The 17,888-nt window shown below is 44.9% G+C and overlaps 1 protein-coding gene across 1 annotated transcript in view; it reads right to left on the bottom strand.

Annotated features, from left to right (window-relative positions):
• trappc12 (trafficking protein particle complex subunit 12) overlaps positions 1 to 17,888 on the bottom strand; it is a 79,649-nt gene that overhangs the window by 5,906 nt on the left and 55,855 nt on the right. The window contains exons 6-7 of the mRNA XM_084308754.1: positions 9,978 to 10,090; positions 6,402 to 6,474 (exon numbers count right to left, since the gene is read on the bottom strand). Coding sequence (XP_084164880.1) covers positions 6,402 to 6,474; positions 9,978 to 10,090 — 186 coding nt within the window. The remainder of the gene's footprint in view (positions 1 to 6,401; positions 6,475 to 9,977; positions 10,091 to 17,888) is intronic.

The following is a 17,888-nucleotide window of genomic DNA, read 5'->3' on the forward strand; positions in this document are numbered from 1 at the left end:
AGTGGTTAACACTGTCGCCTGACAGCAAGAAGGTCCAGGGTTCGATTCCCGCTTGGGGACCAGGTTTCCGTGTTGCCAGGTACTCAGGTGGGGTATCTCCCAGGCCTTTCTGTGTGGAGTTTGCATGTTCTCCCCCCCGTGCTCGCAAGGGTTTCCCCCCGATAAGATAAACCCAATGGAAAAACATGCACAACAGATCGCTAACGCTGTGGCGTCCTTGACGAAGACGAACAGGAGCACTTGGATTGGTCCCCGGGGCGCGGCTCATGTTGACGCCTGTCTGCTCCCGGCTGCCCATGGGGGGGGGAAGGACGACGGGATGGGAAAAGTGCAGAGAGACATTTCATCTGCGACTCAGTGCATGTGTGTGTGTGTTCCTGTGGGTCGCCCATCTCGCGTGTGTGTGTTAAAACTGCATTACAAATAAAGACTTCTAGTCTAACAATTATTATTATTATAGTTAATACTGTTAACCTCTTAAGCCCGAGCGGACTGGTACGAGATTGATATCACGCCATAAATCCATCAATACAGAACGTAGTAATTAATGTTGCGTTTCTTTTTCAAATGTAGCCAAGAGTAAAGACCGTAACCCTGTCAAAACAGCAGTCAAAGTGTATATTTTCAGCACTACTTTTGTTTACCAATGATTTTAACTCATTGGCTGCCAGCTATTAGCCTTATCCTGTGGTAGCTATTGCCACGCTGTAAACGATGGGAGTTAGTCACCTTGTTTGTAGAGCTAAATCTATATTCTATATTATAGCCATGGATACAATATTATAGTCATTTGACATTGAGTTTCTTCCGGTCAAGATGCAAAAAAGAGATCATTTTTCCATCCATACATTCCCGTGTTACCGTGGTGAATATAAGTATGGTTTTAGAGCGGTCTAGGATAATTCATGAAATGCTTAGTTATGGCAGTATACGTCGATTCCATTGTACACGTTGCCATGTGTTGCCTGTATACGCTATTATCCCAAAATCAAGTCTAGATCATAGCTATTATGTTCCATCATGAATGCATGAAAGGGGGGGGGGGGTCGTTTCTGATTATTTGATTGTCAGTAACGGCAGTCGCATTGAACACTAAAAAAGGTTATCAGACCGATCAGTATGAAAGCATTGCAGGATCAAGCTCAAATGTAAAATGATGTAAAATCGCCCTTACCTGTGGCCGGAAGTAATCAAAAAAGAATATTCCAATTGTTTGATCGCCATCTGGTATATCCAATGTCCATTTGCTCGACGGCATAATTCACCACAACATATGGATCGGAGATATTTGACGCGCTTCAATGTAACCGGCAGAACCGTTCGTCTTGCCCGACAAGGAAGAATGTAACCATGGACCTGGGGCCGTCCCACAGAGAAAGATACAAGGGTAGAAAGGGTGCTCGATACCGCCATCTAGTGTGATGCGGCCGGTATTGCACCTAGGCTTTCTCAATGCGATTCCCAATGTTAACCCAGAGTCAGTGGGCCTGTAATGAATAGAAATATTGAATAAAAGAAATAACGATCAAATAACGTATATATACATGGTTGGCGTTCAACGGTTGTCGGACAAACACATATATAATCGTCGTTGGCGGCCACCACTTCCGTGCCGCCCATTAACCCCATGTAAACGTAGTTGTAGTTTGTAGAACTAAACCTATATTTTATAGTATCACTATGGGTCTAATAACGCCCTCGAGTCTCATTGAGCTACTTCTGGTCAACGTGCAAAAAACAGATTATTTTTTCATCCTTACATTTCCGTTTGATACCGTTTTGAATATGAACATAGTCCAGCCGCTTCTGAGCAATTCCAGGGAAAAGACAAGAAAACAGTGTTTTTGTGTAATTCAATAAACACGTTGTAATTTTTCGCCTGATTATCGGATCTTCCTGAAATCAACGCTAGATCATCACTATTATCCTTTGTGGTGCACGCATGCAATGTGGTTTAGACCGGCACGCTTTTTGCCATAAAATAGAACGCAATTAGTTTATCTACCTTTCTGTGAACGTCTAGCAAAAAGACGCGTTGCAATCTGATGAAAAATGGTGGAGAAATTTACATTAACTGTACTTACAGTAGATTTCCTGGTGGTACTAAATCCAGATTAAACTCTGCCATTGGAAAGAGAAGATTTGGCCCGATCCATAGATGTGTGACTTGGCCATAATAAGGTCATTTATAGGCCCGATATTCCATATTCTATATTCATATTTCAAATTGCATGTGTCCAGATGGCAAAATTCTGTACTGTATCTACAAACCCCCCTGTAAATAATCTGCCCTTTATTCATTTGCTTAGATTGTTTGTACACATGATCTCAAGAAGGTGCTGAATGAACTCCATAGATCCACCATTTTCAGCGTTTTCTTTTGGTAGACGTTCACAGAAAGATATAGAAACAATATACGTTGCATTTTATGGCAATAACGTTCAGGTTTGTACGACCCATGAGTTATAATCATGAAAATAAAATTATAAATGAAAAAATCAGCCCCTCCAGCTTAGACAGGGGCTGGTGTGAGCTGGGTAGTGTAGTTTTATGAAATGTCGACGTCCATCGAAAGCCCGGGTCTCCTCTCTCTTAGGACTACAACAGTTTCATGACAGCTTCCTTTATTTGGGTCCAATTCATCCGGTTTCCCATCCAATGCACCGAGATTTCTATAAACTCATATCTATCTATCTATCTATCTATCTATCTATCTATCTATCTATCTATCTATCTATCTATCTATCTATCTATCTATCTATCTATTTATCCATCTGTTAATACTGTTAGTTCACAATGTCACACATTTAAAACATGTTATATCTATCTACTGTTAATGCTGTTAGTACACAATGTCACATTTAAAACATGTTATATCTATCCATCCATCCTCCTCTTCCACAGCTTGGCTTATTATCTATTCTTCCACCCCCCCCTCCCTCCCTCCCTCCCTCTCCTCACATCATGTCTTACTTTAGACAGAGGAGGTGAGGAGACATTGCGGCACTTTCTGCTCCTCTCAGACTGAGAAGCTGGTTCACACTCACATTAGTATTCATCACTACACAAGAGATGAGAGTATGTGGGGGTATGCGTGTGTGTGTGTGTGTGTGTGTGTGTGTGTGTGTGTGTGTGTGTGTGTGTGTGTGTGTGTGTGTGTGTGTGTGTGTGTGTGTGTGTGTGTGTGTGTGTGTGTGTGTGTGTGTGTGTGTAAGATAAGCTAATCACTCAGTGGGTCTGGTGTGTGAAGTTATTGACTTGACTGTCTGCGTAGGAGAGAGAGGGGGGGAGAAAGAGGGAGGGGGGAGAGAGAGAGGGAGAGAAACAGAGACAGAGAGAGAAAGAGAGGGAGGGAGAGAGAAAGGGAGGGAGAGAGAAAGAGAGGGAGAGATAAATATAGAGAGAGAGAGAAAGAGAGAGAGATAGAGAAAGAGGGGGAGCAAGAAAGAGAGAGAGAGAGAAAAGGAGGGATGGAAAGACAGAAAGAGAGAGAACCACACAGAGAGAAAGATAGAGAAAGAGGGGGGATAGAGAGAAAGACAGAAAGATAGAGAAAGAGAGAGAGTTTCACTGATGAGGTGGTATGCTTTGGATCATGAGCAATTCCTTTCCTTCTCCATACTCTTCTCTTCCCATCATTCTGGTACAAGTTGATCATTGTCTCATCCGTCCATAGGATGTTGTTCCAGAACTGTACATGCTTTAAAACAAAACAAACATTTTTTTTTTTTCTTTTTTGGTTAACTCTAATCTGGTCTTCCTGTTTTTGGGGCTCACTAATGGTTTACATCTTGTGGTGAACCCTCTGTATTCACTATGGTGAAGTCTTCTCTTGATTGTAGACTTTGACACAGATACAGCTACCTCCTGGAGAATGTTCATGATCTGGTCAACTGTTGTGAATGGAAATAATTATTCTGTCATCCTGTCATCTCAGATCTTTCATGTCTTTTGGTGTTGTGAGCTCGCCAGTGCGTTCTTTATTTTTTCAAGAATGTACCAAACTGTTGGTTTGGCCACACCTAATGTTTTTGCTATCTCTCTGATGGGTTTGTTTTGTTTTTTTCAGTCTAACGACGGCTTGCTTCACTGATAGTGACAGCTCTTTGGACCTCATATTGAGAGCTGACAGCAACATATTCCAAATGCAAATACCACACTTGAAATTAACTCTAGACCTTTTATCTGCACCTTGTAAATTAAATAATGAGGGGATAACACACACATGAGCAGCCAATTGTCCAGGAGGCACATATAAATTGTTGTAATTTCTACACCGTTCACTTGATTTGGATGTAAATACCCTCACATTAAAGCTGGAAGTCTGCATTTAAAGCATCATCATTTAAAATCCATTGTGGTGGTGTACGAGCCAGAATGATGACAATTGTGTTTAAAAAGTATGGACCCGACTATATATATATACAGAGAGAGATAGAGAGATAGAGAAAGAGAGAGAGAGAGAGAAAGGGGTGGGGCCAAGTAACGGAACGTAGGCCAAGTGCGTCCACATTTGTATAGGATTCTATCACATTTTCATAACAATAGCACCCTGCGCCGTTTTCATTGAGGTTTCTTACAAATTAACGATGCTTTATCTTGTCCTTTATATGCCGATTATCATTAGAATCTTAAATTGTACCATATGTCCCCCTTTAGACAACATATGTAATGCTACCAGCGCACTTTTGTTAAGATAATTAGTTGGCCATTCGCGGTCGCTATACCGAGGTTGCAGTAATAGTTTAACGCTGTTCAGATCACGTCGGAGAATATAGACCCATCCCAGTGACCTGCGACCTGTGCTAACGCTCTTGGGAAATGCAGTGTTGTAGTTCTCAACATTTTCAGCCTTTAATTTTAAACCAATGCTGCCATCTACTGACAACAAAAAAGTGTTGTCTAATCGTCACCTTGAGAGCTACTTCCGCATACAGCGACGCCCCAAACCCATTCTAGAGATTCCCACTTTTTGCTGGGAGTGGGGCGTGGCCGTATTTGGTCCCAGACAATAAGAGTGGCTGCAATTGGTCACCGTGACGTTACTGCTATTAGATCACTTTTTGAAGAGGAGAGAAACTGGCAGGGTTTGGCACGCACACACACACACCCTGGCAGTTTACCCAATTATAGGCAGCTTTTTGGTTTGCTTAGCTAGACTCAGGAATCAACTCTCAAAAAAAGTTCTGACACCAAATTAGTGTCGCATATCCGTGAGTGAAGCTGAGCATGAAGATATATGGCTGTGTGTACTAACTCTGGAGAGGAGGAGAGGAGAAGAGGAGAGCAGGAGAGATGAAGAGAGGAGAGGAGGAGAGGAGAAGAGATGATGAGGAGAGGAGATGAGAGGATAAGAGAGGAGGAGAAAGGAGATCAGGAGGAGAGAGGAGAAGAGAGGGGAGAGGAGGACAAAACAGGATAGGAAATGAGGAGGATAAAGGCGAGGAGGAAAGGAAGAGAGAGGAGGAGAGAGGAGAAGAGAGGATATGAGGGGGAGAGAGGAGAAGAGAGGAAAGAGGAGAAGAGGGGAGGAGAAGAAAGGAGAAGAGATGAGGGCAGAACAGAACAGAGCAGAGCAGAACAGAGCAGAGTAGAGCAGAGCAGAACAGAACAGAGCAGAACAGAGCAGAACAGAACAGAGCAGAACAGAACAGAGCAAAGCAGAACAGAACAGAACAGAGCAGAACAGAGCAGAGCAGAACAGAGCAGAACAGAACAGAGCAGAACAGAACAGAGCAGAACAGAGCAGAGCAGAGCAGAACAGAGCAGAACAGAGCAGAACAGAACAGAGCAGAGCAGAACAGAGCAGAACAGAACAGAGCAGAACAGAACAGAGCAGAACAGAGCAGAGCAGAGCAGAACAGAACAGAGCAGAACAGAGCAGAGCAGAACAGAACAGAACAGAACAGAACAGAGCAGAACAGAGCAGAGCAGAGCAGAACAGAACAGAACAGAGCAGAACAGAGCAGAACAGAGCAGAGCAGAACAGAGCAGAACAGAACAGAACAGAGCAGAACAGAGCAGAACAGAACAGAACAGAACAGAACAGAGCAGAACAGAGCAGAACAGAGCAGAACAGAGCAGAGCAGAGCAGAACAGAGCAGAACAGAACAGAACAGAACAGAACAGAACAGAACAGAACAGAGCAGAACAGAACAGAGCAGAGCAGAACATAAGGTGTAGGTGAGTGGAGCAGAGCCAGTGTTCCACACTGTGGTGTGTGGGCTGGTGGTGCAGAAGGGATTGATCTGTATTGATCTTTCTGGACGGCAGGTGTGGCTCAGCCTCAGCGCATGCAGCACGTGTTGTGTGACCTCTCTCTGTTCCTCCTAGTGTGTTGCCATCCAGGCTCAGTGTGTGTTGTCTGTAGCCAGTAGCCACATGTCTGTTGTGTCCGTTACCTTGTCTGTTGTCCTGCGTCAGAGTGACCATGCTGCCGTCCTCCGCCAGGCCCGCCTCCAGGTTCTCTTGAATCTGTCAAGAGGAAGATTGACAGGGTGACAGACATGTTTGTGGGTTGTTACATTATGTGTTGGACCCACTGTCTCCACAAGGACAGAGTGTTGGACCCACTGTCTTCACACGGACAGTGTGTTGGACCCACTGTCTCCACAAGGACAGAGTGTGTTGGACCCACTGTCTTCACAAGGACAGAGTGTGTTGGACCCACTGTCTTCACAAGGACAGAGTGTGTTGGACCCACTGTCTTCACAAGGACAGAGTGTGTTGGACCCACTGTCTCCACAAGGACAGAGTGTGTTGGACCCACTGTCTTCACACGGACAGTGTGTTGGACCCACTGTCTTCACAAGGACAGAGTGTTGGACCCACTGTCTTCACAAGGACAGAGTGTGTTGGACCCACTGTCTCCACACGGACAGAGTGTTGGACCCACTGTCTTCACAAGGACAGAGTGTTGGACTCACTGTCCCCACAAGGACAGAGTGTTGGACCCACTGTCTTCACAAGGACAGAGTGTTGGACCCACTGTCTCCACACGGACAGTGTGTTGGACCCACTGTCTCCACAAGGACAGAGTGTTGGGCCCACTGTCTCCACAAGGACAGAGTGTTGGACCCACTGTCTCCACAAGGACAGAGTGTTGGACCCACTGTCTCCACAAGGACAGAGTGTTGGACCCACTGTCTTCACAAGGACAGAGTGTTGGACCCACTGTCTTCACAAGGACAGAGTGTTGGACCCACTGTCTCCACAAGGACAGAGTGTTGGACCCACTGTCTCCACAAGGACAGAGTGTTGGACCCACTGTCTTCACAAGGACAGAGTGTTGGACCCACTGTCTCCACAAGGACAGGGTGTTGGACCCACTGTCTCCACAAGGACAGAGTGTGTTGGACCCACTGTCTCCACAAGGACAGAGTGTGTTGGACCCACTGTCTTCACAAGGACAGAGTGTGTTGGACCCACTGTCTCCACAAGGACAGAGTGTTGGACCCACTGTCTTCACAAGGACAGAGTGTTGGACCCACTGTCTCCACAAGGACAGAGTGTTGGACCCACTGTCTTCACAAGGACAGAGTGTTGGACCCACTGTCTCCACAAGGACAGAGTGTTGGACCTTTGTCTTCACAAGGATAGAGTGTTGGACCCACTGTCTTCACAAGGACAGAGTGTTGGACCCACTGTCTTCACAAGGACAGAGTGTGTGGGACCCACTGTCTCCACAAGGACAGAGTGTTGGACCCACTGTCTTCACAAGGACAGAGTGTTGGACCCACTGTCTTCACAAGGACAGAGTGTTGGACCCACTGTCTCCACAAGGACAGAGTGTTGGACCCACTGTCTTCACAAGGACAGAGTGTTGGACCCACTGTCTTCACAAGGACAGAGTGTTGGACCCACTGTCTTCACAAGGATAGAGTATTGGACCCACTGTCTTCACAAGGACAGAGTGTTGGACCCACTGTCTTCACAAGGACAGAGTGTTGGACCTTTGTCTCCACAAGGACAGAGTGTTGGACCCACTGTCTCCACAAGGAGAGTGTTGGACCCACTGTCTTCACAAGGACAGAGTGTTGGACCCACTGTCTTCACAAGGACAGAGTGTTGGACCCACTGTCTCCACAAGGACAGAGTGTTGGACCCACTGTCTCCACAAGGACAGAGTGTTGGACCCACTGTCTTCACAAGGACAGAGTGTTGGACCTTTGTCTCCACAAGGACTGAGTGTTGGACCTTTGTCTTCACAAGGATAGAGTGTTGGACCCACTGTCTTCACAAGGACAGAGTGTTGGACCCACTGTCTTCACAAGGACAGAGTGTGTGGGACCCACTGTCTCCACAAGGACAGAGTGTTGGACCCACTGTCTTCACAAGGACAGAGTGTTGGACCCACTGTCTTCACAAGGACAGAGTGTTGGACCCACTGTCTCCACAAGGACAGAGTGTTGGACCCACTGTCTTCACAAGGACAGAGTGTTGGACCCACTGTCTTCACAAGGACTGAGTGTTGGACCCACTGTCTTCACAAGGACAGAGTGTTGGACCCACTGTCTTCACAAGGACAGAGTGTTGGACCCACTGTCTTCACAAGGACAGAGTGTTGGACCCACTGTCTTCACAAGGACTGAGTGTTGGACCCACTGTCTTCACAAGGACAGAGTGTTGGACCCACTGTCTTCACAAGGACAGAGTGTTGGACCCACTGTCTTCACAAGGACAGAGTGTAGAAAGGAGAGGTTTTCATCAGGTTCTAAAATGAGGGCTTTAGGTAACGCTGGACTATTAACCCTTTAATCGCCAAGGACGACTTAACACGTCATACTCCGCCATGCGTAATCTGCCAATGACGTCGTACAGCGTCTTTGAGATCAATATTTCAAAAATCTGTCATGGCAATCATATTTCACACACGGAGACTTGAGATCTCCTGTAGATCTCCTCTCAACTCTCCAACGGTTCAAGACCGCCATCTGGTGGCCGATCGGCGAATCGCCAAACCGGAAGTGACGCGCCGGAAGTGGTGCTCACCCATATTTCGTCCGGCCACTCGCTATCGCTAGCGGGACTCCAGCTCGATACACTGGACATCGATCGGTTGCAAATAACTCGATAAACAACATGATTTGGACGCATATAGTATTATACAACCTGGAAATGGATCACATATATCAACATCCCATAATAGCGATATTTCTGCTCCACGCTGATCACCCAACGGTCAGAGGAAGCCGCGGTGAGTTTCAGCGTGTTTGATTATTATTAACCGTATAATCTGCTCTGATATATATATCGCCCATACTACATGAATCATTTAACGTCGGCCACAGACTTATAACCCCCCCCCCCCCCCCCCCCTCCGGTCACCAGCAGATGATGAGGCATGACGTTTAGGACCTTGTACAATTGAAATTTTTTATCTGACGTCAATCGGTATCAAACTACATTTGATGATCTAATATATGTATTTGTGGCTATAACTCACGTTCTATGGAATGCTGCAGAAAACGATAAAAACATATTTATACTTTAGACCATATTTTAGTATGAATGTGTGAATGAAAAAGTAGAACGTTGCTACATCCTAAACGATAGATACTTGATGTTGAATGGGCCATAGTAATGTCAATTTAGCAATACAATTAAAAAAGTTATAGCCCTGCAAAGAAGGGGAACTTCTCCATAGACAAATAGAGCTGGCAGAGGACGGCATAAAATCAGAATAATCCCTGGCAGATAAAGGGTTAAATACTGCACTGTGTAAACATGGGAGGACAAGGGAAACCGGTACTGGGAAACATTTCTTTAAGCATGGTAACTATGGGCACTGAATTTGCATCTAGAAAAATGTGTATATGTGTCCATAAGTGTGTGTTATGTTTCTATGGTATACGCAGGCGTGCATTCATCCAGTGTGTGTATGTCACATGTGTATGTACCTGTAAGAGCCTCTTAAGCATGTGTGTGTATCTAAAACTGCTTATTGTGTGTGTGTGTGTGTGTGTCTGTGTACTTACAGTGAAGCAGATGGTCTTAAGGTGATACAGGCGGTCTAGCGCCTCCTGTGGCTTGGCCAGGTACTGGGGCAACTCAGCGTGGAGCAACCGCATGGAGAAAGACACAATTGAGCCTGATGAAGAGAGGGGGAGAGAGAGCGAGAGATGAGAATATCCGCCCACACACAGCCTGCAGGAACCTGCAGTTGTACCGAGCTAAGTATCACTGCTTGTTGTGGCACAGTGGTGTAGTGGTTAACACTGTCACCTCACAGCTAGGTCATGGGTTCGATTCACGCTTGGGGACCAGGTTACCCAGGTGGGGTATCTCTTTCTGTGTGGAGTTTGCATGACCAGAGAAACAACAACCTGCTGTAGAAACATGACCAGAGAAACAACAACCTGCTGTAGAAACATGACCAGAGAAACAACAACCTGCTGTAGAAACATGACCAGAGAAACAACAACCTGCTGTAGAAACATGACCAGAGAAACAACAACCTGCTGTAGAAACATGACCAGAGAAACAACAACCTGCTGTAGAAACATGACCAGAGAAACAATAACCTGCTGTAGAAACATGACCAGAGAAACAACAACCTGCTGTAGAAACATGACCAGAGAAACAATAACCTGCTGTAGAAACATGACCAGAGAAACAACAACCTGCTGTAGAAACATGACCAGAGAAACCACAACCTGCTGTAGAAACATGACCAGAGAAACAACAACCTGCTGCTGTAGAAACATGACCAGAGAAACAACAACCTGCTGCTGTAGAAACATGACCAGAGAAACAACAACCTGCTGTAGAAACATGACCAGAGAAACAACAACCTGCTGCTGTAGAAACATGACCAGAGAAACAACAACCTGCTGTAGAAACATGACCAGAGAAACAACAACCTGCTGTAGAAACATGACCAGAGAAACAACAACCTGCTGTAGAAACATGACCAGAGAAACAATAACCTGCTGTAGAAACATGACCAGAGAAACAATAACCTGCTGCTGTAGAAACATGACCAGAGAAACAATAACCTGCTGTAGAAACATGACCAGAGAAACAATAACCTGCTGCTGTAGAAACATGACCAGAGAAACAATAACCTGCTGTAGAAACATGACCAGAGAAACAACAACCTGCTGTAGAAACATGACCAGAGAAACAACAACCTGCTGTAGAAACATGACCAGAGAAACAACAACCTGCTGCTGTAGAAACATGACCAGAGAAACAACAACCTGCTGTAGAAACATGACCAGAGAAACAACAACCTGCTGTAGAAACATGACCAGAGAAACAACAACCTGCTGTAGAAACATGACCAGAGAAACAACAACCTGCTGTAGAAACATGACCAGAGAAACAATAACCTGCTGTAGAAACATGACCAGAGAAACAATAACCTGCTGCTGTAGAAACATGACCAGAGAAACAATAACCTGCTGCTGTAGAAACATGACCAGAGAAACAATAACCTGCTGCTGTAGAAACATGACCAGAGAAACAATAACCTGCTGTAGAAACATGACCAGAGAAACAACAACCTGCTGTAGAAACATGACCAGAGAAACAACAACCTGCTGTAGAAACATGACCAGAGAAACAACAACCTGCTGTAGAAACATGACCAGAGAAACAACAACCTGCTGTAGAAACATGACCAGAGAAACAACAACCTGCTGTAGAAACATGACCAGAGAAACAACCTGCTGTAGAAACATGACCAGAGAAACAACAACCTGCTGTAGAAACATGACCAGAGAAACAACAACCTGCTGTAGAAACATGACCAGAGAAACAACAACCTGCTGTAGAAACATGACCAGAGAAACAATAACCTGCTGTAGAAACATGACCAGAGAAACAACAACCTGCTGCTGTAGAAACATGACCAGAGAAACAACAACCTGCTGCTGTAGAAACATGACCAGAGAAACAACAACCTGCTGCTGTAGAAACATGACCAGAGAAACAATAACCTGCTGCTGTAGAAACATGACCAGAGAAACAATAACCTGCTGTAGAAACATGACCAGAGAAACAACAACCTGCTGCTGTAGAAACATGACCAGAGAAACAATAACCTGCTGCTGTAGAAACATGACCAGAGAAACAACAACCTGCTGCTGTAGAAACATGACCAGAGAAACAACAACCTGCTGTAGAAACATGACCAGAGAAACAATAACCTGCTGTAGAAACATGACCAGAGAAACAACAACTTGCTGTAGAAACATGACCAGAGAAACAACAACCTGCTGTAGAAACATGACCAGAGAAACAACAACCTGCTGTAGAAACATGACCAGAGAAACAACAACCTGCTGTAGAAACATGACCAGAGAAACCACAATCTGCTCCTCAGTTGAGATATCTTGCTGTGGCTCAACAGTAAAGCAGGACAACAACACTCTCAGGGCTGGGGAGCGACTCCATGTTAGAACTGTATTCACTCATGGTACTGGAATATGCTTTATGTCTGAAACAATCTTTATTTACATAATGTAAGTAATGTTTAGGTGGAATATAACCTGAATTATACATTCATTCCCGGTGTAAATGTCATCTGGCAAAATTATATTTAGACACACTTCAGATATGACACATCTTTATGCCTGATGTAAAGGGATTCAATACTACATTAAATAATTTCCTAAAGAATCAGGCTTGAATAGTTGTTTGATTTAACTGCTTTATCTCTATTAGTCCGTCTCTCTGTTTGCCTGCACACCGTGTCTGAAATCCCTCAGTACCTACACAACCAGACAGAGGGTACTAACCCTCCTACCCTCAGTACCTACTACCTACACAATCAGACATAAGCTACTACCCTCAGTACCTATACAACCAGACAGAGGTTACTAACCCTACTAGGCTTGGGCGGTATGACTTTTTTCATACCGTTATACCTTGATTGCCTAATACCCCGGTGCACGGTATTATGACGGTATGACTTTCATTCATCAGCGGGGGGGAGGGGCAACCCAACCCGAGTTACCAAGTAAACAAATAATCGTCAGCTCTCAGAATGGTAGTCCCGCACCGGTAGAAGCCTGCACCGTTTTAGCGTTAGCATCTAGCCATGGCAGACTATTTGATTCCTTAAGGGCTAGAAATTGCCTGGGTTTTGGTATGCTCCCGAAATGCTCCCGTTGTTTGGCTACTTCTATGTGCAGTGAAAACTACTCGAATGCTTTATAACCTAGTCATTGATTTAGTTCAGGGTAATCTAAGATTAGCCGCAGAGCTAACGCTAGTTAACGTGAGCTAACGCTAGTTATTCAAGCTCAGTAGCTCACAGAGAGAGATAAACAGCTGACAGCGGATAGTACAGGACGGTACAAATACAATAAAAAGGCGGGTGGGGGCTGTTGTGTAAACCTTGTACTCTTTAGTTCACATATAATAAGAGACGGATTATTTGCTTGCTCCACCAGTGCACCACTCGACAACAACACACACCAACTCTCGTCACAACGCTTTACGGTATTTCCACAGCACTGTCGCAACATTACCGTAAAACGTGAACACCGTTGTGACCCACTCGCTCCACTAGAGCGGTCTCGCCCTCTGCTGGCGCGTGTGTGCACTACACTCAAAACTCTGTTTCACTGTTATAGAAACTGAAGCGCATCTGTGATTTTGACGGTGACGGACGGTATTGATTTTCAATACCGTCGGTATCTCTAAATACCCCGGTATACCTTAATACCGTCATACCGCCCAAGCCTAAACCCTACTACCCTCAGCACCTACACACAACCAGACAGAAGCTACTAACCCTACTACCCTCAGTACCTACACACAATCAGACAGAAGCTACTAACCATACAAGATACAAGACAAGATACAAGAGTTTTATTTGTCACGGCATACAGGTATAAATTGAAATGCGGGGGGTCTCGCCCGCAACGATGTGCATAATACAAGTAATAATAATAAGAGTCCAACCAATAGAGCGACATAAACAAGTAAACAAAGTAGGCATATCGGTATCTGTACATGAGTTATTTACAGAGCATGGTAGGACATGCTAGGTGCTGTGGTAGTGCAGTACACTGTTAAAGGATAACTCCACTATTTTGGGAAATTAGCTTATTTAACATCTTCCCTGGAGTTAGACAAGAAGATGCATACCTTTTTTGTCTCTGTGCGTGCATTTTAGCTTTGGGAATAGATGCTCCGTTAGCATAGCTTAGCTTCATCACTGGAAGTGAGGCAGGACAGTAGCCTTACAGTGCCTTACAGTGTATTGCAAGGTCCGACATTGACCAAACTTGATATGCATGACCTTGGTGGGCTCTAGGTCAACTCCTGAAAAGGGGGTCAATGTCAGACCTTGCAATCAAAAGTTAGGGGCGCACTGAAATTATGGCAAGGGTTATTAGCCCCCTAACTTTTGATTGCAAAGTCTGACATTGACCCCCTTTTCAGGAGTTGACCTAGAGCCCACCAAGGTCATGCATATCAAGTTTGGTCAATGTCAGACCTTGCAATACACTGTAAGGCACTGTAAGCAGGGGAGGAAATTAGGCCACTTTACTGGCCAAATGCTGGTATTTTTTACGTTTGGCTGGTAAAAAAAATCAGATACCCGCCAGTTGGCTGGTAAGCCAAAAAGTTAGTTTCCTCCCCTGCTGGCGAGTATACAAAAAAATAAAACATTCTGCAATCACTGCACTGGCAAACGGTGCGCGTCTTCTGAGTGTTCGCTTTAGTTGACAGTGCCACGAGAGCACTGCACAAGACCACCCGCGGACATATAATGTTTAATAAACGTTTGCGCAGTACTGGCCAACCCGCGGACATATAATAATAAAAGTCCCGCGGTACTAGGCTAGCCATCAGGAGCACTCGCAAACAGATAACGTTAAACACAGCAGAAGATGGAAAACAGACAGACTGACCAACGGGGAACTGCATCCAACCCTAGTACAACCCTCGAGTATAAGTTACTAAGGACACATTTAAATCACAGAGGTGTAATGTTAGTCTACTGGAACTGTATACAGTGGTTAGCTTCTAGTTAGCGTTTTAGCTATAGCTGCTTGCTAGCTAACGTTAGCCCTGTGTGCTCAAAGCAGCCAGCTAGGTGTATCTGTTATGACTATAATGTTTCCAAAAAAGCACCGGACTACGACGTAAGGTTAGACATTTTATTTCATGCTCAAAAGCCCCTGACTTGCACATCGCAGTCACGAAAGGGGCTAGCTCAACCAGTGCACTGTGCACAACAGCACACCAACCCAACTGACGTTACCACAACACTTGACGGTACTTCACAGCACTGTCGTAAGACCACCGTGCTGTCTTAAAGGCACAGTGTGCCTACCCAGATGCATACACAACATTGACACGGCTTGACATACAAAGAAGTAATTATCACAATTAGCGATTTTTTTTGTCTGGTAAAAAATCTGTTTGGCTGGTAAAAAAAATCAGATACTCGCCAGTTGGCTGGTAAGCCAAAAAGTTAGTTTCCTCCCCTGACTGTAAGGCTACTGTCCTGCCTCACTTCCAGTGATGAAGCTAAGCTATGCTAACGGAGCATCTATTCCCAAAGCTAAAATGCACGCACAGAGACAAAAAAGGTATGCATCTTCTTGTCTAACTCCAGGGAAGATGTTAAATAAGCTAATTTCCCAAAATAGTGGAGTTATCCTTTAACTACGGATGATGCACTGGGTCTTTATGTACACTGCTATACAATGCTATATTTTACAATCTCAAGCTATACTATTCTTAAAGTGACCTTTCCTTCTGTAAAGTGTCCATAAGTGTGAGCGTGTGCAGCATGAGTGTGTGTGTGCTCATGTTAAAGTGGCTGCTAGTGTGTGAGCGTGTACAGTGTGTGTGTTGTGTGTGTGCTCATGTGTGCTTGTGCGTGGAGAGTTCAGTGTTCAAGGCTCTGATGGCCTTGCTTCGTAGAGGCGCTGCTTCGCCTTTTTTACGACTGAGTCTATGTGTGTTGTCCATGTCAGGTCCTCTGAGATGTGGACCCCCAGGTACTTGAAGCTGCTCACCCTGTCCACGGTAGCCCCGTTTATCCTCAGTGGTGTGTGTGTCTCCTGCTGTCTCCTCCTAAAATCCACGATCAGCTCCTTGGTTTTACCAATGTTCAGGAGGAGGCTGTTGTCCTGGCACCAGCGTTCCAGTACCTCAACCTCCTCCCGGTAGGCCTTCTCGTCATTGTCCGAGATCAGCCCCACCACCACTGTGTCGTCCGCAAACTTCACTATGGAGTTGGAGCTGAACTTGGCCACACAGTCGTGTGTGTATAGTGAGTACAGCAGGGGGCTCAGAACAGAGCCCTGGGGGGACCCAATGCTCAGGGTGATGGTGTTGGAGGTCTGACCCCCCACCCGGACCGCCTGGGGCCTTTCGCTCAGAAAGTCCAGTATCCAGGCGCTCAGAGCTACCCTCAGTACCTACACAATCAGACAGAAGCTACTAACCCTACTACCCTCGGTACCCAGCCAGAGGCTACTAACCCTACTACCCTCAGTAACTACTAGGGCTGTCTTAAATACTTCAAAGCTTCGTTCGATGGCACAAGCTGCGAACATAAAAAAAGTAATCGAAGTAAAAAGAAATAATAATATATATTTTTTTTTGCCTCCAAAATCTTGCGCCTCCATTCCAATGAAACGAAAGTAAGCGGCGCCTCGACTCCACCTCTCTACAACAAGCACGTGGAGATTATCTGTGTTGAAAACAACAAGCACATGTGCAGCAGACATGTCGACGAAGAAGTCATCAGACGTGTGGTTACACTTTAAAATATGCAAAGACAATGCCCAAAAAGCCCAGTGCCAGATATGCCAGAAGAAAATGGCATCTCACAACTCTACAACAACTTTGTCAAATCACCTAAAAAACGTAAGTATCGTTGTACACGACGGCGACGCCACACAAAACATTAATAAGGCTATGCCTATGCTGCTATGACTAATGTGTTACCAAGTTGGCTAATTTAATTGTAATCATCTGCTTTTGTAGGTGCATTGTCTGATATAATTATAAATCAAAATTAAATATAATACAATTGTTTGCTTGATAGACTAAGGTTGCAACATAATTATGTAATGTCATGTCGTTGGCTGTGAGAGCAGCCCCACTGCACCCAGGCAGCGCAGCCGAGTGAAACCTTGTTGGCTGCGTCACAGTCACGAAAGGGGCTACTTAATTAATTAATCCAATCCACTATATTTATAGAGCACATTTAAAAACAACAAAGTTTACCAAAGTGCTGTACAAGTCCCACAACATAAGATAAAAAAATATATATATTATAATTACTTTAATACTATAATTACTTTTTCTCGAAGCTTCGAATTAAAATCGAAGCTCGGCCCCGAAGCTTCGATTGCCAAAAAATGCTTCGAAGGTCAGCCCTAGTAACTACACAATCAGACAGACACTACTAACCCTACTACCCTCAGTACCTACACAACCAGACAGAAGATACTAACCCTACTACCCTCAGTACCTACACAACCAGACAGAAGATACTAACCCTACTACCCTCAGTACCTACACAACCAGACAGAAGATACTAACCCTACTACCCTCAGTACCTACACAACCAGACAGAAGATACTAACCCTACTACCCTCAGTACCTACACAATCAGACAGATACTACTAACCCTACTACCCTCAGTACCTACACAACCAGACAGAAGATACTAACCCTACTACCTTCAGTACCTACACAATCAGACAGAAGCTACTAACCCTACTACCTTCAGTACCTACACAACCAGACAGAAGCTACTAACCCTACTACCCTCAGTACCTACACAACCAGACAGAAGATACTAACCCTACTACCCTCAGTACCTACACAACCAGACAGAAGCTACTAACCCTACTACCCTCAGTACCTACACAACCAGACAGAAGCTACTAACCCTACTACCCTAC

Source organism: Notolepis coatsorum (assembly GCF_963971535.1).
Source record: "Notolepis coatsorum genome assembly, chromosome: 2".
NCBI classification, from domain to species: Eukaryota; Metazoa; Chordata; class Actinopteri; order Aulopiformes; family Paralepididae; genus Notolepis; species Notolepis coatsorum.